The sequence below is a fragment of the Lissotriton vulgaris genome, chromosome 11 (genome assembly GCF_964263255.1).
Source record: "Lissotriton vulgaris chromosome 11, aLisVul1.2, whole genome shotgun sequence".
NCBI lineage: Eukaryota > Metazoa > Chordata > Amphibia > Caudata > Salamandridae > Lissotriton > Lissotriton vulgaris.
The window spans coordinates 279,807,100-279,826,454 of NC_141699.1; the positions used below are offsets into that span (position 1 = coordinate 279,807,100).

The following is a 19,355-nucleotide window of genomic DNA, read 5'->3' on the forward strand; positions in this document are numbered from 1 at the left end:
TGGTGCAACTGCGGAGGTGGCTGCCACCGGCCACCCAGGTAGTGTTTCGAATCTGGAGGCAGGCCCTACGTCGTATGGGTTGGTGGGGCACATTGACTTAGGAGACCCCCTTGTGGCATAATTGATGTCTCCTGGCATTGGCGTCTCTCCCTGGCTTTAGGGGCTGGGATGATATTGGCATATCGACATCAAGAAATGTGATGTCTGGAACGACGCTTAAATCCTTCCAGGATATGTGCGAGGAATATGGCTTGCCCCGGTCCCAATTTTTTAAATACCTGCAATTCCGCCATGCCATTACACCAAGCCTAGAGGGTCTTGACTCCCTCAAAGAATTTAGTCCTTTAGAGGCCAAGGTATTTATGGGTGACCTGGGGGACAAAAAGATATCTCTCATATACCAGACGTTAGTTATGCACTGCTCCACTACACTGTGGAGTCCTGGGAGCGAGATGTGGGGGCATTGGAGGAAGAGGACTGGCGAGAGGCGCTGGCGGCCCCTAGGTGTGCGGCCATAGCGATGCGCCTGCGGCTTATTCAATTCAAATATTTGCATAGGGTCTATTTCACGAGAGAGGTTGTGGTAGGCAGGTTTGATAGCAGCCCCAGACTGTCTCCGGTGTGGCCAGGAGGTGGGGACCTTGATCCACACGGTATGGCATTGTAGTTCATTGGCTAGGTTCTGGAATGGGGTGTGGGATTCTATGTCCGAGGTCCTAGAGTGGAAACTCCCTCGCACACCACAGTTAGGTTTACTACATGCGTTGGAAGGGGTGGAGGGGAATATATATGAGGCACTTACTGTTATTGGGTTTAACTCTAGCCAAAGCATGGAAAGATCCCCGGGCTCCCTTCGTTATGGTGTGGAAGAAAGGGGTAGACTTTTGTATGGGACTGGAACTGCCAATGTTTGTGGCCCGAGGCTGCCAGAGGAAACGCTATAGGATATGGAGGCGCTGGGCGGACTATCGGGGCCTGTGGCTGGAGCCTCCGGTGGAACGAGAGGTTGATTCGGATGTGGTATAAAGGGGCCGAGATGGGAGGTGTGTATGTATTACCTGAATAATGCATGGTCTATAGGACATGTGAGACTATATCGTGCGACCGGGATGGGTGGGATTCGGAGGGGGTTGGGGGGGGGGGGGGCGGAGGGGGATCTAGGGGGGGCGAGGGGGGGCTGGAGGGAGGGAGGGGGGGTGTGGAGTGGTTAAGTTTGATACTATTCTTTGACTTAAAATGATGTATAGATTGCCAATCATTTGATGCTGTGTATTTGACTTGCAGTTATCCCCGGAGCTCGGGGAATTTGTTAAAAAAATAAAATAAATTTTAAAGCATGAAATCCTGTCTGGTTTGTGAAATATTGTCTCACGAAGTTACACAACATATTTTTTGCGGGTATCTCGTTGAACATTTCTCCACAAGTGTATGTTTTGTACCAAAAAGGAGAAGAAATGCCACTTTTGAGGAAGAAGTGTCTGTCGAAAAGACATTTTCCTCTCAAACCAGTCGCTTAAGATCAACAATCACATGAAACTTCAAATTATACAAAATGGTTAATATTGTGTACATTTCTCGTAATGCAACGTTCAAAAATGGGAGAGGATGTGATATAATGGCCACAGCTACCGACTTTCAAACTAGAGAGCCAGGTTTGAGTATCTGCGTCGTCTCAACATCCTGTGATTGTGGGTGAATCATTTAATCTTTTTGTGCCTAAAGAAAAAAAAGAATTAATTGAAATTTTATCAATATGCCGCTCGCTTTGAGGTTTCTTGCCTGACATTCTTCCCTGCCGCTACAGGAGTAGCTTGCTGTTTCTTCATTGCTCCAGCCCTTGGTGAAGAAGAGTAACACCGTCTGCGTGGCCGCAGAGGAGGCGCGAGGCGCGGCTCCGGGACTGCGAGGCTCAGCCTTCAATTCCATCAGCTGTTGCCTCTTCCCGTGTGAGCCGCGCCCCCTCCCAGTGCCCGCCCACCAAGCTGCTCTTAACCTCTCGCGGCCCCCGCTATGCGGGGGCCGCGAGCTTTGAGGTTTCTTGCCTGACATTCTTCCCTGCCGCTACAGGAGTAGCTTGCTGTTTCTTCATTGCTCCAGCCCTTGGTGAAGAAGAGTAACACCGTCTGCGTGGCCGCAGAGGAGGCGCGAGGCGCGGCTCCGGGACTGTGAGGCTCAGCCTTCAATTCCATCAGCTGTTGCCTCTTCCCGTGTGAGCCGCGCCCCCTCCCAGTGCCCGCCCCCCTCTCACCTGATAGTGTTTTTTTTAAGCAAGAGCATAGACGCGCATCGCGGGACGCGCGCGGGTCGTAGCCCGGGGCCAAGGGCTGGCCCGTTGTTGCCCGTTAGTGCCCGGTAGAGACCGGACCAGGCCACCCCCCTTTCATTCCGGAAACCTCAGCCAGTAGACCACAATCATGCAGCCGAAAACCAGGAGTACTACAAAGACCAAATCCAAGAACGCCCAGGAGGTAGCACAAATAACTGGGCCTATTGACTTATTCATCTCACGAACACACGAGGTAATCAATCAGAGCATCTCCCTTCTCGAAAAGAGAGTGTCACTGGACCTCATGAATGCGAAACGATCGTCCCTAGGCACCTTAGCAACCGCCACTTCCCCCATTCACCTTGACTCCCAAAATTGTTCCCTTCCCGTGACCGTGTCTGTTCCCGACATTAATACAGTCCCATCTATAGTAGATCTTTCCGTAACACAGTCTGAGTCTGACCTATCATTAACTTCAGACAATCTAGAGGCAACCCCTGATTTGGCGGCCTGTCAAACTCAGGAAGAATCCCAGACCAACTCAAATTTGCACCTCCGAGGAGAAAGGGAAGGAGCCATCCCAAAACGAGGCAGCACAAAACCCAATGATAATGTAGCAGCTACGGCTCCTTGTTCAGGTCATGTCATAGACCACCTAAACCTCACAACACAATCCCTGCAACAAAACACACTACTCCCTCCCGTAGCTAACTTCCCTCCTCCTACAACCTCCAATGAGGCTACTGACAACCTCTGTAGAACATGCAAAGTTACCTCACAAGTTTTAACCACAACAAAAGACCTCCTGTTCCAGTATCTGAAACCTATCCAACTCAGCATCAGAAACCTGGAAGCTCAGCTGACCATACTTTCTGCAACACTTCTTGATACCAATACACGCATAGAAATAAAGGGCCAGCGAAACGCCCCGCAGTCTTCCAAAACTTATTCTCAACCACAACCACCCAAAGTAACAAAACGATCAAATCCGACCACCCTACCCCCAAAAAACCAAAAACAAAATACTACGAACCAAAATTCACAAAATACAACGCCCTGACCACAGCAGAGTAAAACCACCGTGGTACCGAATCAACAAACACCTAATACAGGCTCGGCTACCCTAGTTACTCCAGGACTCGCGACAAATAATTCTAGCAAACCTCACTCTATAAAAAAGCCAACACCTCTCCCACCAAATTCAGCGGTCCCCCAGCCTTCTCCCAAAAATATCCCCAAAAAAACACCAGCATCCAGACGCCCAGCTCACCTGCCTCCAGAAGCCACCCCATATACAATAGTACTTACCGGTGTACCAGAACTAACCAACGACACACCTGAAACTGCATGGTCACTTAAAAACAAGGTCATGCAATGGCTAAGCATTAACAGGCCACTAGAATCCCATCACTCGGGAGGGATCTCCACAGTCCGCAGGGTAGTATGGGTAGGCAAAACAACAAAAACGACCCGCGGAGACTGCATTATAGTAACATGCAGAGACCCCTCCACAGTGGATTATATCTGCGCTTGGCCCTCGCTGGAAAAAAAGGGGGGAATTGATGCTCGGCATCTCTTTCTTTTATCCTCCAGCGAGACAACATCGCTATACCCCATCCTGGAACTGGCACCGGCACCAGACCCCTAAAGAACCATGGAAGCAGATGGAGTATACATACGGCCACGGAAGCAGAAATGCCCCGAGAGACTGGCCAAGGCAATACTGGCAAGATAGGCCTCTCCAATCATACGAAGGCTGGCAGGGCTTTCCAACGCAAAACCGCTTCGACTGCCTTGAGATGGTCGATTGACCATTCAGGGTTGAACCTAGGAATATAAACACCATTATCACACCACAACAAATAAATCCAATCCAGCAGCGAGTACCCTCGGAGCCTATTCCCTGCAACCAAAAAAACCTATTCCCGGAAACTTTAACTGTCTCCCCTAGCACTTCTAACAATGTTATCCACACAACCTCCACAGATTCAGACGGAACCACCACTGGCTCACACCACCAGCAAATCATAATTCTTAAAGCTTCTTCTAACCCCCCACAGGTCCAAATACACCAACCGACAGAAACCCAGACTGCGATTACCTCGTTAGTTACACCTCACTCCTCTACAGACCCCACAAACCTGAGTTTCTCCATTGCATACTGGAACATTGCAGGCTTGTCCTCAAAAATAACACTGGGGTTATGGCTCGACACAGCCAGGGAACATCAGATACTGTGCCTTCAAGAAACATGGTGCACAATCCCATTACACCTTGCGGGATATAAAACTCTCTTCACCCCAGCAGTGCAGGGAAATATGGGCAGACCAAAGGGGGGGCTCACGACTTATGTTGCTAATACCCTTCCCCTCAGAGTGAAATTACTAAAGGAGTCCCCAACATTCCAAATTATGCAAATTATGCAGATAACAGCATCCAAAGACAATAACTATATTTTCATAAATTACTACAACAACTCTGGTACCTCGGACTGCTGGTCAAACTTAGAAGAGATCGCCACATTTCTATCTTCGTTTCAAAACGATAACAATACATCTACAACTCATATTATCTGGGGTGGCGATTTCAACTTCCCTTTGTGCCCAAACCTCAAAAACGGAAACTGTGGTCTCCAAAACGAACTTGGTAACCCTATACCCCACTTCACCCACTCGATATGTGGAAACAAACTTAACAACATCCTATTTTCCTTAGACTTGGACTACGTGAATGAATTGGTTGACCCGCAGCAGGATTTTTTACCTACTTTCCATGGGCGAGGCTACTCTACAACCATAGACTACATAATAGCCTCACATTCACTCAAAGGGCAACTAGCTAACTTTGAAATTGGGTCAAATCCAACAAGTGACCACTACCCGCTCAGTATAAAAATCAACATCAAACGGGCAAGAGTTCACCCTGTAAAGTCGAGCTCCCTTAACCAGCAAACACTGTCCATGAACAAACTGAATGGGTATACAGTTAAATGGGCCAAGATCGACCCGGAAGAGGTGACACAGAGGGTCCTTGAAAAAACTGAACAATGGCTATCCAAATGCATGTCTCTGGAGGCACCACCCCAAATAATCGTCAGTTGTTTCCAAAGTATCCAGGAAACAATAAGGGATGAGCTATTTGTCAACTTAAAAAACAAGATTAAGTCCCCTACCACGAGATGGTTCGACACCGCTTGTCGGAAGGCACTTTCATCTCTTAAAGAAGCCCTACAACTCTGCCAGGCAAGACCGCAAAAAAACAAATTAAACAAGATCTTTGGCTACGATTACACGATAGTGCCCGAAGAAAAGACAGCACCTCATTCTGGCAAGTCATAAGATCTCCTTTCTTGGCCAATAGGACAGAAACCGAACATCTTGATGTGGCAATAACCGAGGAAGACTGCGTTTCTCACTTTGCAAAAATCTTTTCAACACCCACAGACTCCGCAGTAGATAATCCAGCACACGAGGTCCAGCCAACGAGGATCAATACCTATCCGATTAAGATATACTTCCATCTTAACGAAATCACAAAATCAATCAGGGCTTCTAAAACTGGCAAGGCCCCTGGCCCTGACGGTGTTCCAATGGACTTGTTCCTCCATGATGTAGACTTCTGGTCGCAGATAATCACCCGGGTCATGTCAGCAGTAACCTCGGTCGGCCTTTTCCATTCATGGTCAACTTCAATCCTCTTACCCATTTTCAAAAAAGGCGACCGCAACGATCCCGCTTGCTATAGACCAATCTCCCTTCTGGACTCCATGGGTAAGATTGCAGGTCGAGTACTCCTGGACCGATTACAATCTTGGGCCGGGGGAGAATAACATCATAACCGACCTGCAATATGGTTTCCAGAAGGGGCTCGGGACCGTGGAGCAGGCCCTCAACCTTGTTCTCCTGGCTGGTAAATACGTTCACGCCAAAGGAGGTAACATCTTCCTCGTCTATGTCGACCTAAGCGCGGCATTTGACTGCGTCCAGCATGCGAAACTCTGGCAAACACTAAGCGACCTCGGTGTGGATCCCCCGATAATAACCTTCCTACGAGAACTCTACTCTAATGCTGTAGGCCGAGTAAGATTCGGTACCAGCGGCGAACTGTCCCGTCCATTCCAAATAACGAAGGGAGTAAGACAGGGATGTGTACTGGCTCCCTTCCTGTTCAACCTTTATACAAACGGGCTTGAACAGGCTATGCTGGAAGGGAGTCAGGACCTACCCCAGATAAACCATCGCCCGATACCCACACTGTTGTATGCTGACGATTCAGTCATTTTAGCACGGACTTTAAACCAACTCCAGATACAAATCAACAAATATGCAGCATTTATGGACTCACTTGGTCTCAAAATAAACATCAAGAAAACTTTCACAATGCACATCGGTCCCAGGATCAAAAATCCCAAACCAATAATGGTTGATAACAACAAACTGGAAAAAAACCCAGTCTACCCATACCTGGGAATCCTAGTGGACGATGCAATGAATTGGCGAAAGGCAATTGAAGCCAGGAACCTCCACTTTCGTCGTGCAACATCGGCACTAACCTCTTTCTTGAGGAAATTGGGGAAACCAGCGCCACCTGAACTCCTGACTATATATACTATGCAAAATGTCATAGTGTGGCCACCTATGGAGCTGGAATCTGGGGTCACGGACGTATCGACCAGCTACAGGTCACTGAAAATGCTTTTATAAAATACATTTTAGCCCTCCCTCAAAGTTCCCCGATACTAGCTTCACACCGGGAGCTCGGCATGGAATACATCATTGACACCATCCGATGCCAGCCTATCCTACTGTGGCATCGAATATGGTGCAACCCCGAATGTCATCTAACTCGCTCCCTCATCACTGACTGTTTAGCCCTGACAAAATGGCGAAAAATCCCGTGGCTAACCTATATATGTAACTTCTTTAAAGACCTGGATCGCGAGTCCTATTTTGAAGAACCTCCTTCAGTGGAAGACATTTCCAGGAAACAGTTAAAGTTAATGTGTATGGGCCATTTGAGGGATCTACGGAACCAGGCAGAGATCACAAAACCACTAAATGAAAAAATTTGTGCCCAACAGTCTGGAAAATGCATACAGCCCTATCTGACGTACTTTTTATCTAATCATGAAAAGTTTTTATTAACAAGACTACGCTTTAACATCTTTTTCCGTTTAGTTTCATTTCCGGAAACGCATAACTGGTCGCGCAACTTGATGAACTGTCCCTGTGACGGAACCTCCCCACAATCCACGATCCACGATCCACGTTGTCCTATTTTGCAAATACTATAAACTACCAAGGAAAACGTGGATTATCCCGATTCTCCGAACCAGTGGATACAGACAATGCTATCCTGCATTTCTTTACCTGCAATCTCTAAAATCGTTACATGAAGCTAAACTCATAGGGACTTTTCTTAAAGCAGTCTTAACAATACGTCGTAATGTTTCTAGTTAAACCAGAACTGTATAGAACTGTAAAACATATTTTTCTACCTAAATATCTTTTTTCGACTTATTTTATCTCACTCATGTGTTCATAATCTTTATTATGTACTTTTTATGATTATTCAAACTGACAATCGAATAAAAGTTGATGAAACTGAAACAATATGATAACCATTTCACAAAGGCTTGCTGTTGTTTTAGTCAGAAATTTAAATGGGAAAATGCATTCTTATGTTGCATATACAAATGATAAAACACCATGTCACTGTTACCTGTTTCCATAAAAGTTCTCATGTCATGGGTGACATCTTCTGACCGCCTTTAGCTATGCTGCCTTTTAAAGCACACCATTTTGTACTGTAGGATTTGTTGTTTCACTTAAGTATAGGACTGAAACTGTCAGCATGAAAATTGATGTTGGATACATATTGATTTGTTGGCTCATGGTGTCACACATGCATGAAGAGCTTTTCCAGGCTTTGTTTCAATCTGTGCATTCTGGAACAAGCAGTTTTGAATTCTCCCATTGCATTTTAATACTCGTAGCACTCTTCGTGTAAAGGGAAAAGTATCTAGATGAGCGATTCAAGCATGGTATGAGTCAGCTTAAGATTTACATTAAGTCCAACCCTGTACATTCAGTTAATAAAAGAACACAGAAACATAGCAAAACAAACTATTTTACAAGTTTTTGAACTGTTACTAAATTTTAATATACTGTAGTGCAAGATAAAAAGCTCTCAGATTGTGTAACCTGAATAGTTTAACATTTTGTAAATTACAGAATATTCCTCCATTATCACTCAACATGTCTGGTAGTTTGAGCAGTTTCAGTTCAGCTAGGTCTGTTTTTGAGAACAATTCCTCTGTGATAGAGAGGAAAGGCTCTGTTACACAGGTGCCTATATCTATACAAAATACTGAGTTATATCAGATGGCGGGGGGGCAATTTCTTCTTTCTAATTTCCTGAGCAGTTAATTCTTAATAGATGGTACCCTGTGATAGTGCTCTTTTGTCATGAAACATGTCATTCTTAAACTTATATATTTCTTCTTCTTTCTCTCGTGTCCAGGATTTTATTTGTTTTCTCCCAACCCTGCTGATCCTGTGAGTACCACTTCCTTTTGTTTTCTTTTCAGTTTCCATAACAAAGTCCCTTGAAGTTTTCAGGAAGTAGATATTTCGTCATTAACCATTTCTCTGCCTCATGAGCCTTTGCAACAATTTTACAAGCACTGGCTATTGACAGATGGTTTCATTCTGGTTTGTCTTGCACACAACAAAGATGATGTTCCCAAAATAAAATCTCAAGTGATTTAATGATCAGAGTGTTGAGGAGACAGGAGTGCAACCAGTGGGGCTGTAGAAGAGTATATTTGTTTGTGTACAACACATATCTGCTGCAGTAACTTGTTAAAGAAACTAATGTTTAAAATGTGTTAAAAGAAATTGGTAGCATATTTTGAGGAGGGTGTGGTCTACGAATTAGCACATAGGCAGTTGGATAATGTAGTATACTTGGATTTCAACGAGATCCTGGACAATGTTGCAAACAGAAGACTTGTCGGCTGGGCATGTGGTCTCTGTCCCAGGGTAGTGAACAGAAATATAAACTCCCTAATTGGCTGTAGATGTTTGCTAACTGTACCACAACACACACCTAGAAGAGGCATGCAGCAATGTTGCAGACGAGCTGGAAGGTTATGCTTGCTTTTTTGTAGAAGACAAGGTTAGCAGCAGAGTTCATACCTCATGGAAAGTAATCAGGGATTTAGGAAAACATAAAGGTCCTGATTACGAGCTGGTTGTTGAAGGCCGATGATTGGGAATACAGGAGTTTTCGCATGGATCAGGATTCTGAGTTGTGCGATAATTGTCTTAACAACTCTGTTTTCCATGACAGATTTTGACTAATGAAATTTACATTCACAAAGCACCACTTCCCTGGCAGCCAGGTCCAGCAGGAAGAACATTTTGCCCTCTCGGAGGTGCAAGATTTGTTGGTCAGTGTCTACTCCACAGACCCTTCACCTGGGGAGGTATTGCTGTGGTATCTATTCGAATGTGAGGAATCTGCAGTTAGAAGTATTCATCAGAAGAAAATGTTGCTTACCTCTGTGGTGATTTTTCTGGTGAATATTCTACCTAAACGCAGATTGCTGACAACCCTCCCACATCCCCTTTCTGTGAAGTGACCTCTTTTTAACTTCTAAAAAGGTCTGAAGTTAGTATTTATCACACTGATACCCACAATTGTTCCTACTCTGCATCGGATGGCGTGGACAGGGAAAAGACCAGAAAATGACGTCAGCTCACAGGGGCGGCTTCTATTGAAGCTGCGCTCTGTCACTTCTGTGGCAGTGTGGAGTCAGCATAGATGCGCCTGGCACCACCTAATGGTTTGTGGGAGTACTGATATGGAGTCTGGCACCTGGGGAGTATTCCAAGGTGATACATCTGTAAATAGACAGTGTTCATCAGAAAGAGTTTTACTAGAATTAAGTAACTTGTTCTACACTTCTAGTTTAACTCTCCATTTGCTACCCTACTCCTTTGCTATGCCTTCTTCCACTTTCACACTGCCTTTGTCCATGCCACCAAGTATTACACACAAAACAGGTGATGGACCGAATGTGGATCAATGTCACACATTCACCCCAGTCAAAAGATCTGGGCCCAAATCCATCGTTTTTTTGCACTCCACACCACCCTGGGTTAGACAATGGCGATATGCAAATCAGCTCTGACCCTGTGCCCCATGGGAACAGTCCAGTCCGAACTACAAAAGCCATGTCCTTCCCAGAAAGGAATCAAGCATCCGAGGACCGGACCGGTTTCGAGGTAACACCTCTCATCAGCCCGGCTAGCTTGACTCCAGTGGTGTGGAGTGCCTGGGACCCATGTCTGAGCATCCCCAGCGCACTTATGGCGGTATTGCAAACCGCCATAAGTCCCATGGGGCACAGGGTCAGAGCTGATTTGCATATCGCCAGTGTCTAACCCAGGGTGGTGTGGAGTGCAAAAAAACGATGGATTTGGGCCCAGATCTTTGGACTGGGGTGAATGTGTGACATCGATCCACATTCTGTCCATCACCTGTTTTGTTTGCAATTGCCGCCATAAGTGCGCTGGGGATGCTCAGACGTGGGTCCCAGGCACTCTACACCACTGGAGTCAAGCTAGCCGGGCTGATGAGAGGTGTTACCTCGAAACCGGTCCGGTCCTCGGATGCTTGATTCCGTTCTGGGAAGGACATGGCTTTTGTAGTTCGGACTGGACTGTTCCCATGGGGCACAGGGTCAGAGCTGATTTGCATATCGCCAGTGTCTAACCCAGGGTGGTGTGGAGTGCAAAAAAACGATGGATTTGGGCCCAGATCTTTGGACTGGGGTGAATGTGTGACATCGATCCACATTCTGTCCATCACCTGTTTTGTTTGCAATTGCCGCCATAAGTGCGCTGGGGATGCTCAGACGTGGGTCCCAGGCACTCCACACCACTGGAATCAAGCTAGCCGGGCTGATGAGAGATGTTACCTCGAAACCGGTCCGGTCCTCGGATGCTTGATTCCGTTCTGGGAAGGACATGGCTTTTGTAGTTCGGACTGGACTGTTGCAAAAAAACAATGGATTTGGGCCCAGATCTTTGGACTGGGGTGAATGTGTGACATCGATCCACATTCTGTCCATCACCTGTTTTGTTTGCAATTGCCGCCATAAGTGCGCTGGGGATGCTCAGACGTGGGTCCCAGGCACTCCACACCACTGGAGTCAAGCTAGCCGGGCTGATGAGAGGTGTTACCTCGAAACCGGTCCGGTCCTCGGATGCTTGATTCCGTTCTGGGAAGGACATGGCTTTTGTAGTTCGGACTGGACTGTTCCCATGGGGCACAGGGTCAGAGCTGATTTGCATATCGCCAGTGTCTAACTCAGGGTGGTGTGGAGTGCAAAAAAACGATGGATTTGGGCCCAGATCTTTGGACTGGGGTGAATGTGTGACATCGATCCACATTCTGTCCATCACCTGTTTTGTTTGCAATTGCCGCCATAAGTGCGCTGGGGATGCTCAGACGTGGGTCCCAGGCACTCCACACCACTGGAGTCAAGCTAGCCGGGCTGATGAGAGGTGTTACCTCGAAACCGGTCCGGTCCTCGGATGCTTGATTCCGTTCTGGGAAGGACATGGCTTTTGTAATTCGGACTGGACTGTTCCCATGGGGCACAGGGTCAGAGCTGATTTGCATATCGCCAGTGTCTAACCCAGGGTGGTGTGGATTGCAAAAAAACGATGGATTTGGGCCCAGATCTTTGGACTGGGGTGAATGTGTGACATCGATCCACATTCTGTCCATCACCTGTTTTGTTTGCAATTGCCGCCATAAGTGCGCTGGGGATGCTCAGACGTGGGTCCCAGGCACTCCACACCACTGGAGTCAAGCTAGCCGGGCTGATGAGAGGTGTTACCTCGAAACCGGTCCGGTCCTCGGATGCTTGATTCCGTTCTGGGAAGGACATGGCTTTTGTAGTTCGGACTGGACTGTTCCCATGGGGCACAGGGTCAGAGCTGATTTGCATATCGCCAGTGTCTAACCCAGGGTGGTGTGGAGTGCAAAAAAACGATGGATTTGGGCCCAGATCTTTGGACTGGGGTGAATGTATGACATCGATCCACATTCTGTCCATCACCTGTTTTGTTTGCAACCAAGTATTACACGTCAGCCCCATCTGTATCTTTTACCAAGTTCTACAGCATCATGATTCCTTAATCGTTGTCTTCCAAAGTCCCAGCGCACTAAGCTGAGCCGAATAGTACATCAACTGCAATCCTCAACCAGTGCTTCATTCAACACTGCAGCATCCAGGGCAGGGCTCGAAAAATCATTAACATTTCACTAGACATGCTTGTCTAGTAACCTGAAACATCTACTCAACCTAATTGAAATGCACCTGACCTCTTTCTCAATGCAGAGCAAACGTGACAAGTTAACCAGATTTAAAAGCATTTTTATTGCTCATTTACTTTGTGAGCAATAAATATGCCTTTAAATCTTGCTATCTTGTCATATTTGCACTGCTTTCAGAGGCAGAGGTCAAGTGTCAGTTTGTCTTCCTACTCGCCAGAACGGACGATTAGGACTTAAAAATAGCTTGTCCTTATTGAATCTGACTCGCAAATACGAGCGGGCGAGTGGATTTTTTTAGCCCTGCAGGGTCCTCAACCTACACACCACCAATGACTACAACATTTTGGGTCCTCAGCCGAAGCACCACCCAGAACTGCAGCATCCTGGGTTCTTATCCTGACCCCCACCAGTAAAACATTAGCAGGAATTCTGAAATTATGGCTGCAATGAAGGACCCTCCCACCCATTTGATCTCTATCTACTGAGTGCATATTGGGTATTCTAGCATTTCCATCGGAGTGAGTTAAATGGATTGTGTTGAGTAGAATGTCCAAATGAATTGCTTTTTTAAGAGGCTTCATAGCCGTTGTCATTCTAATAAGAATGCCACCTATTGGCATTATGTTTCTTTTTTTACATTTTGAAGTCACATTATGAAATGTATCTCATATCAACGTTCTTTCCTTTTTTGCAGTATTTCAACAACTTAGAAAACAGTATGGTGAATCTCTTTGTGCTGCTGACCACAGCAAAGTGAGTCTATTTTATTTTCAAGTGCATATACTTTCATCTGCGAAATGACTGTATTCCTTCTCCCACATTTGTGGCACTTCCATATTGATTCACACACAATTCCTAACACTGCAAAATGAACCTTCTTACAGGAAGTCCATAAGATTGTACTACTGACCAGGATACAGGACGTCTGTAACATTACAATGATTACCTCTTTACAGCGGCTTACATACCACTACCTTAGTGACAAGCTTAAGGGGGGTAGGGTGGGATTGGTATACATAACACTACACTCCTGGCCAACATCAGTCATAGAAGAATACTGATCGCGTTCAAGGAATTTGTGTTATACTAAATTGGTTGCCCCATAATGTGAACCTACTAAAGTGTCCTGTGCAAAGTGAGATCATACCACTACAGTATTGGCTATCCCACAGGGACTGTAACATTTTAACAACTACTCAGCAAATCTATAACTCTCACTCTATGAATAGTTTATAATGGCTAAATAACATGCTTATTGCAGTTGCTGTACCGGGAGATCACAATGTATCTGTAATAAATACTTTGCAGTCTTTATAAATCTGCCTTTGAGACTTCAGCTAAGTGAGTCTTTGATACATTCTTAAGGATCCAAGCATCAGGAACCCATCATGCTGTCGTAGTGGACACTGCACAGCGAGTTAACTTTCTCTCATACCAGCCACTTCTTACTCCTTATTTATATTGTGATTACCTCTTCATGATCACAATTGTTGCACTGGTATTCTGAAGAGACTTCAAGCTGCAGATTCCTCACCTTTTGAATATCCCCCAGGGGTCAAACTGGATCCGGAAACTTTTCAGTGGTACCTCTGCCTGACGGTAGGTGGCATTGTGCAGCGCTTCACTGATGCTGTTCCGCTTTGGAAATGACGTGCTGAGCCTATATAGGCATGGGCTCCCAATTACTGATGTCCAGTCATTTCTTTCTGTGCTACCAGGTGTGGATCTAGAGCTCCCTCTTGTCTCTCAGACATTTTAGCTCCTACTTTTGTCAAAATGTCACGGTGTGCAAGGGATGTTGCCCCCCAAAATGACAGTTTTTCATCAAATGTCTGTGACAGATCCCCATCGGGTGTAACTGTGGTGCCTGGGGTGGAGTCATAAATCTGAGGCCTGCAGTGAACTGTTCGTCGATGAATTCAAAGGCTAACCAAGAACGCAAGGTGAAACTTTAAATGGCCAAGCATAGAAAGATCCTGTCCTGGTCTCTCTCGAAGTCAATGTAGGTGCTCCAGGGGTCTGTCTTTGTTGAGATATAAATTGCTCTGTAAGTCTAAGAAGAAACATAAGAAATCAAAGCAGGACTCTTCCCCCCCTTCACTACTCGCATTCACATGAGAAGGCATAGGGTTGGCACCATGGCTCTGATCTTGCTCCTGAAGTCTGTCTACTGAGGAGCTGATCCTGCAACTGGTTACGGCACAAACCTAAATTTCTAGGCCATCTGCAAAACATTTTGAAGAGCTCCGTGAGGCAATGAGCTCCCTGTGGTGCGTCTTCTGGCCCCAATGAGCCAGGAGGCCTTCTGCCTGGGGTATCGCCAGCCAGTTTTTCCTTGGCACCAGTTGGTCCCTCTAAGCCTGTCACAACGCCTTAGGCTTTGATTCCCGCAGCATGGTCCATGCCAGTCCCTGGAACTTCGAGGCTGGTGCCAAATTTATCAAGTCTGGGTGAGGAGATACCTATTATACTCTCTGACTCAGTCGGTGCCAGTCCGACCGAACCACTGTTGAGATGCCACTGCCCCAGCTTGATTTGCCCCATCCACAAGAGAAAGCACACTCACTACACAACTCACAACGGTTATGACAAAGGTGGTGAGTTTCCTCAGCCCTATGCTGAGGAAGTTTGGTATGACAACTTACAGAAGTCCAGCGGTCTTGATAACCTTCCCTGAATCTGATCTTCTCCACCCCTGGACCAGCTCCTGAGGAATCCACTACCTATGCCATGGGGATGCGTAGAGTGACCTAAGACCTTGACCTCCAGCTTCCCCACGTTGGAGTTTAAAACAAATGTGCTGGCTGAGTCCTCCAGCTGGTTCAAGTATATTCTGAGCTCCTTCTGCCATGGGACACTAACAGATACCCTGTTGGGCACCTGGGCCAAGTCTTGTTCTAGAACCCCCCCCCCCATCAGTTGACAGCGTGACGGATAGCATGCCGCTGGCGACCCTCTGTTTCTGTCTCAAAACTTCTCTGCTTAAAGTTTAGTTGTGCAGGCTGCCACAAGCAAGTTGAACCCCATTACCTCCCCAACTTCTCCCCGTGACAGGGATTCCAAGTGAGTTGAAGCATTTGGTAAGAGAGTTGTTTTCTTCCACTAGCCTAGCTCTCCATTTTGTGAACTCCAGCTTTCTCTGTAGCTCATATCCTTCCTGGTGTCCCAGAATATCTTCGATCTGTCCTCATCCAAGATGATCAGGATGTGGCCCTATTCCATTGGGTGAGTCATTGGCACCAGTGTTGCCATTCAACACCACACTGTGGTTCACTAGTTTTTGAGGTGACATCCACTTGTCCCTAATGGACATGCCATTCAACGACACTCACCTGTTCGGGGGGTAAGGCAAACTCTGCTCTCGAGTGGTTCAAAAAGAGCGGGGACACATTCGATCTCTGCCTTGCTGCCACACCTCACAACCTGTACCAGACCTGCTACTCCTTTCGCGGCTTCGGCACAAATGCCCCATTCCGACAGCCAATCCAGCCACATCATGGTGCCCAGGAAAGTGGCAGTTGTGGCCGTGGTATCGCCAAGGTTAAGACAACTCAGCCCCACCCTCAACACTCCTCCCTCCCCCGCAGCCCCACCTGCCAAACGCCTTCAGTGTGCCCTTTCGTAGCACAATCACCTGGTGGGAGGCAGAATCAGAAAATTCCTACCAGGTTGGTGGGCCATAAGATCAGACAGGTGGGCCCAGCAAGTTGTTCGGAAGGGCCATGTCCTCCTTTACCTTTCAGCACTCTTAAAGGATTTCCCTTCCCCCACAACGCTCCCCTGGCATGACGTCATGCTGTAACTTCTCTACTACTGAGGTGAGCAGTGTGAGCAGCGCACATCCATGTGACTGGTGCTGTCTCGAAACGGGACTCTGTCGAGCTTTGTTTTGAGCCATGGCACTTTTTTCCGGCCTGTGTCAGGGCTCAAAACAGAGCCCGATAGAGACCCGTTTCGAAGCCCCCAGAAAAAAACTGCCGGTGCTCAGACCCCTTGAGACCCGGCCCACTTAAAGCCCTGAGTAACTGTATTCATATGGAACACTTTCATCATTCACTGACTGATGATCAATGACTCCACGGCTTCCCATGCTTACAATTGCACATGAAATCCTCAACTGCATGCACTGACTGCTGCAGAATGAGCCCACACAATTACATACTGACTGCTGCTTGCAGAAGCAAGACCACCCACCATTGCCATTGCAAAACGAATCATTGACACTTTGATATGAAAGCCACAAAATGAGTTCCTAACATTGTCAGACGGAAAGCTAGTTTAACATTTCTGTCTTATCGTTTTCTATTTAACAGAAAAATGAACTTGCTTTTGAGAGTAGGAGATGGATGTGAATTCCTGTATGATATGGTAGTGTGCTGAGGAATTGTTGGTGGTTAACCTGCTAAGAAACAGGGTGGCAGATGAGATGGTTGCTGTGCTGATGAGTCTGGGGTTTCCTGATGATTGCAGTGAAGCATATGATTTGTGTTCCGATGATGATGGTAAGGAATATGAGCTGGGTGGCATGCTGATAATTGTGACACATACGAAACAGGTTATATACAGATAATTGAATTATCAATATAACAAGTTGTGTGCTAATAATTGTGCTACAATGTATGAGGGGTAACATGATTGTGGTGACTGGTATAGGGTGATGGGTGGTTTTCTGAGGATTATGGTAACACAGGTACCCTTATTTTTGAGCAGTTTGTGGGTTCCATGCCACCTAGTTAAGGGACTGTAAAATGTTTATTGCAGTTAATTTCGAGCTTTACCTGCTGGTACTGAGCATGCACGGGTGCGTTATTTGGCATGCCCCTTTCCCTTTGCATGTGTTTTCTTGTGCTAGTTCTCTGTAGCTGAAGAACAAACCCTGCTCCTTCGTGTTCATAGGTTTCTTTAATGCGGGGCCTTGCCCCAATACCCTGTCATATTGTGCTATTTTACTGCTCATCTTCTTCCTTCAGCTCGGATAACAAGATGCAGTGCTCTTGACTGTGGAGTGCTGATGATTATATTATGGGGAGATATGCTGCACTCTAGACTGTATTAACCCCTATATAATCCTAGTGTGTGGAAGATTATCGTGCCTATAGGAAATGGTTTGTGTACCGGGAAATCTAGCACTAAATGTGAAATGTATTGTGTACCATAGAAGGGTGTGACTTTTATTAAATAAGTGGGCTACTGCATGTTGTGGGACTTGGTGATTAAACATTGATCAAGGGGAGCATGAATCCATAGTGTTAGTTGGTTGGAGAGGATGATTCAGAGCGTTTTAATTGGTTCTGTCCTCTGATGTGGTGCTCTCTCCTGTTTCTGCAGCTTCCCTGATGTAATGATGCCATCATACTCTCGGAGCTCCTGGTCTTGTATATTCTTCATTGTGTATCTCTCCATAGAACTTTACTTCATCATGAACCTGGTGAGTCTCATATTAAACAATTCTTTCTGCTGCTTGTCCCCACAACTTAAGTATTTGCAGTAAGAGAATCTGCAGTGCCCTACCATGTGCCTGGTGACATTTTCAAACTGCTCTCTGCACTGTAGCTTATACCCAGCCCCTGGAGATTTCAGAGTTCATTGGTGTTACTCTACTGCTTGGGATAAGTCTTCAAATCATAATAATTTGAGTGGAGTGACGGATAATCTTGTTGAAGAACAAAAATAATCAGTCACTCAAGATAAACATCAAACAAGATAGTGGGGAGTTTTTGTACAAGATGAATTTGGATAAATCGGATTGAACTAGTCCCGATCTTATACTTTGAACATTAACATCCAGATGGAGCTAAACTACAGAGGGGAAATGTGCTTTTTCTAAAATTTGGCATTGAAAAGGAAAATATATTCCTGCATGCCAAGGGCTGCAGAAAGGTCAAGTAGAATTTGCTAAGTTTCTCAATGTCAGCTAAGCTTGAGATGGGCACACATGTGGTCAGTCCTCTTACTAGGAGTAGGACCAGAATTTATGGGCGTGCAACAGAGCATGAGTAGGACCAGAATTTATGGTCGTGCAACAGAGCATGATTCTCCAAATCATAGCACATATAGGTTACACCTGCTTTCCTTTTATAGTGTTTGAAAACAGATTTTTTTAAAAAACTTGGTAATCCTGTGGCCAAAGTTAGCCCGCAGGATAAACACCACTTGGTGTTTAAGAAGACTTAATAGCCTTCTAGGTTGCTACAGTCGTATTATTAGCTAGCCGAGGTGAACTCCAAGACCAAAAATGCTTCAAGTTTTGCTATGTAATTGGCACACTCTGGCACACTCTGTCCTCCTTTATTGGTCTTCATAAGTGCTTTAATTGTCAATTCTGTGGCTTTGCACATGTATTATGAGAAAAACGCAGGTCCGAAACACCACCACCTAAAATTAAACGTGGTTTCTCTCAAGTTAAAAATATTACTTCAGGTAGCAAAAGCAAACTCTCCCAAATGCCTCAGTTTTCAATTAACAGAGCTACAGGATTTGGTATCGCAGGGTTTCTCCATGAATGTGGCTCAGCCAGAGGGGGAGAGGCCACTGACGTTCTCAGGATGTTTTGAGACTTTGCAAGTGGAATCGCTGCTGAATAGAAAAGACTCCCACAGCAATTTACCTTGGGGGTGCCAGACCTCTGGGATCCGTATGTTGTAACTGGGTGGTTGTGTTTAGAATTCCCACTTGAAAAGAGCACCCATGATACTTGGGGATCTTATTGGACCAACAGGTTCGACTATCAGGGCAG

The 19,355-nt window shown here is 46.0% G+C and overlaps 1 protein-coding gene across 1 annotated transcript in view; it reads left to right on the forward strand.

Annotated features, from left to right (window-relative positions):
- Nucleotides 1-19,355, forward strand: part of TPCN1 (two pore segment channel 1) — a 365,587-nt gene that overhangs the window by 162,724 nt on the left and 183,508 nt on the right. The window contains exons 8-10 of the mRNA XM_086943251.1: nt 8,789-8,823; nt 13,314-13,372; nt 17,948-18,047. Of these exons, the coding sequence (XP_086799377.1) occupies nt 8,789-8,823; nt 13,314-13,372; nt 17,948-18,047 (194 nt within the window). The remainder of the gene's footprint in view (nt 1-8,788; nt 8,824-13,313; nt 13,373-17,947; nt 18,048-19,355) is intronic.